The sequence below is a fragment of the Aegilops tauschii genome, chromosome 1 (assembly GCF_002575655.3).
Source record: "Aegilops tauschii subsp. strangulata cultivar AL8/78 chromosome 1, Aet v6.0, whole genome shotgun sequence".
In the NCBI taxonomy this organism is placed as follows: Eukaryota; Viridiplantae; Streptophyta; class Magnoliopsida; order Poales; family Poaceae; genus Aegilops; species Aegilops tauschii.
This window is the reverse complement of record NC_053035.3, coordinates 411790935-411798958: the sequence shown is the minus strand read 5'-3', so window position 1 is coordinate 411798958 and position 8024 is coordinate 411790935. Positions and strand designations below refer to the sequence as shown.

Below are 8024 nucleotides of genomic sequence, written 5' to 3'. Positions count from 1 at the left end.
TTTGTTAGGGTTTATGTCCGGCTCAAAAGGCATCGACGGCTCTCTGAAGATGAAATATGGTTCTCCCCGCCTAGCCCCGTCCCGGTGGCGCTTCTAGCATCGTGGGTGGGCGTCTAGAGGTTTGTCTTTGCCAAATTTCGTGGGATTCGTTTGGCGTTTGTCTTCGGTGGATCCACGTGGATCCGGTCCTCGTTCGGTTTTTTTGTGTGTCTATAGGTTAGATCCCTCCGATCTGCGCTTCTCTTCATCGGCGACGGTTGGTGTTTTGGCGCGTTGGTCCTATGAAAACTTAGCACGACGATTTCCCGACTGTCTACTATAACAAGGTTTGTCTGGCTCCGAAGATGGAGGGGCGATGATGGCGGTGCACTTTTGGTTCACTATAGTGCTTGTAGTCGTCGCTAAGTGACCTTCGGACATGAAATTTTTTTCTGGAGTTTTTTGTACTACGTTAACAGTTGATGAATGGCTTGATTTTTTTTTTCAAAAAAAGGTAGTACGCACTACCTAAATGCCATTGCAACCATCAACTATAGTTGTGAAGTGTGCGGGTGTGAACGCCTCGGTTGGTCCCTTGCAACGACTCTCGTTAGTGTAGCTGAGGCACGACGCGCCACGCGACGCGGTACATGAAGGAAGCAACCGCGCGTATTCGAAACGGCACGTGGGTAAAGTTAATTGATTTGGTTGAGCGAGCCTCACTCTCTCGATCGAGCTCACCACCACCATACGTACGTTGGTAGTACGTGCCATGTGCTCCTTGGTTGCCGCTGCTTCCTCGATCTGGCGCTGTCCAAAATTCCAAACTCAGCCGCGTGTATAAATCCTCACCACCTTTCCACGGGGACCTCCACCAACACCACCACCACCTCCGCCTCCTCGGACGAAAAGCTTTAGATCCAGAGAAGCTGCCACAGCACAATCATCGGAGTCGCGTAGAGCCAAGGTAGAAAGCAATCTTTGGATCAGCACACACATGGCGGCACTTGTCACTCCCGCGGGTTGTCCCAGCGTGTCCGAGCTGGTCGTGCAGGGCCGGGACTCCGCCGCCGTCCTCGAGGCCCTGCTCCGGGGCGCGTCGTCCCCCGACAACGCCGGGATCCGGGAGCTCGCCGCGGAGATCCTCCGTTGCTGCGACCGCGCGCTCGCCGCGCTCCACGGCGGTGAAGGCGCCGTGGTCGATGTCTCCGGCGGCAGGAAGCGAAAGTCGGGGCCCGGCGGCGCTGACAACCTGACGAGGCCGAAAAGAAGGTAGGCTCGCTAGCAAACTGCTGTTGCACTTGCACATGAGCGGAGCGGTGTTGCCCACCGCGCCGGCGTTGAGGTTTCAGGCGAGCATTGATTTAACAATACGGCTTTACCTTTTTCTTCAGGATGCGCGCGAGCGGCGGGGAGAAGGCGGCGAGAGTCGAGAGGAGGCGGACGGCGGAGGACGGCTTCATATGGAGGAAGTACGGGCAGAAGGAGATCCACAACAACAAGCACCCGCGGCTCTACTTCAGGTGCACCTACAAGCACGACATCGGCTGCCCGGCGACGAGGCAGGTCCAGCAGGCGGAGGACGACCCCTCCCTCTACGTCATCACCTACTTCGGCGACCACACCTGCTGCCAAGGCGACGCCGCTGGCGCCGTCCTGGAGGCCGAGGACGTGAAGATGCAGCCGTTCGTCATCAACTTTGGGTCGGCCACCGCGAGCAGCGGCTCGCCGTGGCTCTCCTCGCCCAGCGACACCGACGACGTCCGGAGGAGCGACAGCGGGGCCTCAGGCTCGTCGCAGGCCGTGTGTTCGCCGGAGGAATTCGAAGTGAAAGAGGCCAAAGTTGAGTCAACGTCGGAGGACTCACAGACGGTGGATCCGGCGGCGGCGGAGCTGAGTTCGTCGGCCGACTTCTCATGTGCATCGCCGGCATGGGACCCTCTGTCCGGCTGCTTGGACTGGGACCACTTCGGCGACAGCCCGTTCGATTGCGAGTTCCTGGATTTTGACGCCATTCCTCTGTTCCAATAGCTTAGTGTTTTGGTTTTTTTTGCGGGTGTTCCAATAGCTTAGTTGCTGTTCTGGTTCTCTCAGCGCAGATGTTTTTGTGAAATACGTATGTGTTTCTATCTATATTTGTTGTAGCAGCCAGTGATGAACAACATGAGAGTGAGTGTTGGCACAATCATTTGATGTGGTAGTTTAATCTGAGCTGGTTGCTAATCTACACCGTCCAAAGAGCATATCCCATAATCCAACGGCGATGCTGATGCGTTAGGTTTAAGGATGGACATGGCGCACGATATGAGGTCCGTAGCCACTGTAGTCAAACCCTCTGCCCTGAGACATACAATTTGGACATTTTTTTTGCGGGCATACAATCTGGATCTGTGTTGGCTACATGGTGTGTGCCCATGCCCACAACATCGGAGGCCTTGAACTCTAAATCTCTAATCATGCACGTTTGCGTGTGCACGACTCGCACGTAAATAAACGAGCGTTAGGTGGGAGGAGGAGCCTATCCGGTTATAGTCAAATTGCTGTAAGCATCATCATGTTATTCTATGTCTTTTCTTTTTGCGAGATGTTATCAAATGTTTGCTCATAGAGCCAAGGATGCGAAGTAAAGATTTATTAAACGATGGTCCCAACCCCAATCGCCAGCAAGATCGAGTTTAAGAATCCCCATTGCATATTGAGCGCAACGGGAGTAGGCGCGGGAATAAGCTAGAGAATACCGATCAAGTCGTATATAGTAGCAGTACTCCTCGTTGTAGGCATGCAAATGGGTAGCCTAACATTCATCAATTTGCATCCTAGCTACCTCGATGATCGAGTTGAGTAGTATGTTAGTATGTACTTATAGCAGTACTAATTAATTATTTTGCTAACAGACATCAGATGGAGAGATAGAAAAACACACACAAGGAACTCGCTGATATGCACAAATACCATTCAAGATAACCATTCAAATATGCCACTACCGTTGGTTGACGTACACTTGGTTGTTGGAACTATTATTCACTTTGCCTTAGCTTGTGTGGAAATGGATAAAATCAATGTTTGGCCACAACTTGAAACTATTCAAAAATACTGAAAATACTAGTGCATATATTAATGATATTTAGTAGTTTTATAGATAAGTAAAAACTAGGCAGTATATTTCGGCTATATATTTCACACTGAAAATCGGCTATATATTTTTTAACAAAATTTCGTCAAAATTTCATAAGTTCACAAAAAGGTGTGAAAACCATGCATTGAATTATAAATCATGTCTTTAGTATATATGATGGTAATCTTTCAACCTGTCTTGGACAGTAGTTTAAGAGAAATTCAATTAGCAATTTTCTGATAAAAAGTTGGAAAACTTCTCAAAAAAATGAAATATTTATAGTAATTATAAATGTGGTCCTTACTATTCTAGTCTAATTTTAGCCAATTTTGTGCAATAGTTTAAGATGAATAAAGTTGTCAAGTTTTTCAATCAAATTTTGGCAGAAATTTCGAAGTTCTAAATGAAGAAATAACATCTCATGATCACAAGCAAGAATACGCGGTAGATGGTTGACCTTTATAATTTGGCAGAGAGCTTTTGTTATTATTTATGGACCTAACTTGTAGAATGGCCAATATGATAACATATGAACACAGTATAAATCTTGTACATAGTAAACGTCTTAACTCACGGTAGCAATGTATCTATACCCCACAAAAGAACAAGGGCATATTTGGATGTCGAAATTTTTTGAGTGGTGTCTGGGCATATGAGGAAGTTCTCAATGGTATATACCGAATTCCTCACAAAAAGGCTTGTCAATCTGCTCGCTCAGACTGGGATTACTTTTGTGAGGCCCTGAGTTTGATTATTTAGCACATTCTTCAATTTGATGACACTGCATTACCAATAGCTTGTTTATTGTTCTCTCGTGATAGATATTTTTTTCTCAAACACTCGTGGGAGCTCGTCATTTTCTTAAGAAGAAAAAAGCCAATATAGCATGAGTGACCAAAAAAATACGATTATTAACAAAAAAGGAACGGAAAACCCTCTGACAACCAAAAAAACAATGAATCTGAGCTAATCTAGACCTAACAAGTGCCGCAATGGAAGTAGGCCTAAAGCGCCAGGATTGCTCATGTGTAGGCACATGAATTCTCAAGAGTGATCAGCACTGAATGACTATATGCATGACAAAGGGAACAAGCCCTTCAAGGGAGGAGCAGGCACACTGATCGTGCAGGCGAATCTTTCATTGATTAGAGAAAGTGAGGAGATGCTACCAAACTCCCATCGCAGTGTCAGGGGACTTGTCGTATGCGGGAAGCCGTAGAGTGGCCTGATCTTCACAAATTGGAGGTGGATTTGAGGAACAATGAAGAGTAATAACTAAAGGGAGATCACAATCAAAACACAAGGGAAACATGGAGGAAAACATATGATAGAGAAGATTCACAAGCCAAGGTTCATTTTATAACTAAAAAGGCAATGCAAGAGGTGCAATTGATTCTAAATTCCTGATGGAACACGATAGCAAGGTAGGATTGTTCTTACCCATCTGATGAGATGGATGTGAGAGGAATCTTCTCCACAAGAGGGAGGCCTTGATCCCACTTGGGGAGATATACGAGCACACTTCTCTTTAGTTTAGTCTCTCATATATATAATTTCCCACGAACATGTATGGACGTAGGCGAGATTCCATGGCCCTAGCCCAACCATTTTCTCATAGAAAATCTCAGAGATCCGTGGGGCTGGGGGAATCCAGGCTGTCTAGAGAGGGTGACACGGTAGGGCCATAGTTTCAGGGTCCACGAGCTTGGGTATCCACAAGCAATTTCAAAGGTAGTCCAAAGTTCTGGCGCTCTTGAACCCCGAGCTCCGGGTGTCTAGAAGTTGTGTAATCTACGCGACACTTGGGGTTCACTCCTCGCTCCTTGTCAGCGACTTGCCCGTCCTTCCTCGCTTGTCCATGATCAATGCCTTCACACCAGAGTATGCATAGAGTTTTCCCATGTGCAATTTAGCAAAGAGATAAGCCTAAAATCACTTGTAGTCAAAGTCGTATCTTTTTTGAATCAAGGTGACGTCTAACGCATTGATACTTTGCAAATTAATTCTTCCATGAAAAAAGTCCTAAATGAGTATACAGAAGTCATGAAAAATAATGCTCCAACAAGATTTAATGAAAGCCCATCAAAACCATCAGGCCCATTATCCACATGAAGCATCCTAATAACCTCATCAATTTCATTATTGGGGAAGAAGATATCTAAACACTGAATCTCATCACATTTTTTAATGAGAGAGTTTAGATCTAGCAAAGAAGTTTGAAATGATTAACCAAGTCTTTATTCAAAGGCTCTCCATAAAAGGGTTGTGTTGGGTTGGTGCTCATGATATTCAGTATCTGTGTCATCTTTCAGCATAGAGATCTTGTTGTGTCCATATTTTGCTTGCAATTTTTTTGAATTCTCCTCGCCCACTATAATCGACCTAATGGCGACTCTTTGCTTCCAACATGCTCTCTAGAAAGAAGGATTTTTCAGGAGATGTTCCTTGATGATCTCTCTGCCATTCCAGTCAATATTGGTTAGCCTCCTAAATTCCTAAATAGTTTCCCAAAGGGTGATAAGGGCATTGGCATCTTTAACTGAAGTAGCGAGATTTGAAATCCCTTTAGACTAGATTTTCACCCCTTTTCTAAACCTTTTGAATTTTGTAGTAGGAATTTTGGCACTGTCCACTATATATGGAAACGTAGTAGAAAAGAAATCTGCACCTACAAACCATCCCTGGATCACTATGAAGACACATGTGAGATTGGATCTAGATTAGATTGCTCACGAATGTAGCGCAACAGAGAGAAGAGGTGGTGGAGCATTTTGATGCAGATTATGTTGGGGAACGCAGTAATTTCAAAAAATTCCTACGATCACGCAAGATCTATGTGATGCATAGCAACGAGCGGGAGAGTATAGTCCACGTACCCTCGTAGACCGTAAGCGTTATGACAATGCGGTTGATGTAGTCGTACGTCTTCACGATCCGACCGATCCTAGTACTGAAAGTACGGCACCTCCGCGATCAGCACACGTTCAGCTCGGTGACGTCCCACGAACTCTCGATCCAGCTGAGTGTCGAGGGAAAGCTTCGTCAGCACGACGGAGTGATGACAGTGATGATGAAGTTACCGGCGCAGGGCTTCGCCTAAGCACTGCAACGGTATGACCGAGGTGGATTACGGTGGAGGGGGGCACCGCACACAGCTAAGACAATGTCAGCTTGTGTGTTCTAGGGTGCCCCCTTCCCCACGTATATAAAGGAGGGAGGGAGGAGGCCGGCCGGCCTCTCTAGGCGCGCCAAGGGGGGAGGAGTCCTCCTCCTAGTAGTAGGACTCCCCCTTTCCTAGTCCCACTAGGAATAGAAGGAAGAGGGGGAAGGAGAAAGGAAAGGGGGGCCGACCCCCTCACCCAATTCGGATTGGGCTTGGGGGGGGGGGGGGCGGCTCCTAGGCTTCCTTCTCTCCTCTCCCATTAAGGCCCATTAAGGTCCATATGCTCCCCCCCGGGGGGGGGGGGGTCCGGTAACCCCCGGTACTCCGGTAAATGCCCGAACTCATCCGGAACCATTCCGATGTCCAAACATAGCCTTCCAATATATCGATCTTTATGTCTCGACCATTCTGAGACTTCTCGTCATGTCCGCTATCATATCCGGGACTCTGAACTACCCTCGGTACATCAAAACACATAAACTATAATACCGATCGTCACCGAACGTTAAGCGTGCGGACCCTACGGGTTCGAGAACTATGTAGACATGACCGAGATACGTCTCCGGTCAATAACCAATAGCGGAACCAGGATGTTCATATTGGCTCCCACATATTCTACGAAGATCTTTATCGGTCAAACCGCATAACAACATATGTTGTTCCTGTTGTCATCGGTATGTTACTTGCCCGAGATTCGATCATCTGTATCTCAATACCTAGTTCAATCTCATTACCGGCAAGTCTCTTTACTCGTTCTGTAATGCATCATCCCGCAACTAACTCATTAGTCACATTGCTTGCAAGGCTTATAGTGATGTGCATTACCGAGAGGGCCCAGAGATACCTCTCCGACAATCGGAGTGACAAATCCTAATCTCGATCTATGCCAACTCAACAAACACCATCGGAGACACCTGTAGAGCATCTTTATAATCACCCAGTTACGTTGTAACGTTTGGTAGCACACAAAGTGTTCCTCCGAAATTCTGGAGTTGCATAATCTCATAGTCATAGGAACATGTATAAGTCATGAAGAAAGCAATAGCAATAAAACTGTAACGATCATAATGCTAAGCTAACGAATGGGTCTTGTCCATCACATCATTCTCCTAATGATGTGATCCCGTTCATCAAATGACAACACATGACTATGGTTAGGAAACATAACCATCTTTGATAAACGAGCTAGTCAAGTAGAGGCATACTAGGGACACTTATGTTTTGTCCATGTATTCACACATGTACTAAGTTTCCGGTTAATAAAATTCTAGCATGAACAATAAAAATTTATCATGAAATAATGAAATAAATAATAACTTTATTATTGCCTCTAGGGCATATTTCCTTCAGTCTCCCACTTGCACTAGAGTCAATAATCTAGATCACATCACCATGTGATTAACACCAATAGTTCACATCACCATGTGATTAACACCCATAGTTCACATCGCCATGTGACCAACACCCAAAGGGTTACTTAGGTGTGATCATGTTTTGCTTGTTAGAGAAGTTTAGTCAATGGGTCTGCCACATTCAGATCCGTATGTATTTTGCAAATTTCTATGTCTACAATGCTCTGCACGGAGCTACTCTAGCTAATTGCTCCCACTTTCAATATGTATCCAGATTGAGACGCAGAGTCATCTGGATCGGTGTAAAAGCTTGCATCGACGTAACTCTTTACGGCAAACTCTTTTGTCACCTCCATAACCGAGAAATATTTCCTTTGTCTTCTAAGGATAATTTTGACCGCTGTCCTGTGATCTA

General features: G+C 46.0%; 1 protein-coding gene across 1 annotated transcript; it reads left to right on the top strand.

The window, feature by feature from the left end:
• Positions 1-842: 842 nt before the first annotated feature.
• On the top strand, positions 843-2167 carry LOC109762893 (transcription factor WRKY45-1). Its single transcript, XM_020321784.4, has 2 exons — positions 843-1251; positions 1374-2167. Exons 1-2 carry the CDS (start codon positions 977-979, stop codon positions 2008-2010), a joined length of 912 nt encoding a protein of 303 aa, XP_020177373.1. The 5' UTR covers positions 843-976; the 3' UTR covers positions 2011-2167.
• The last annotated feature ends 5857 nt before the right edge of the window (positions 2168-8024 follow it).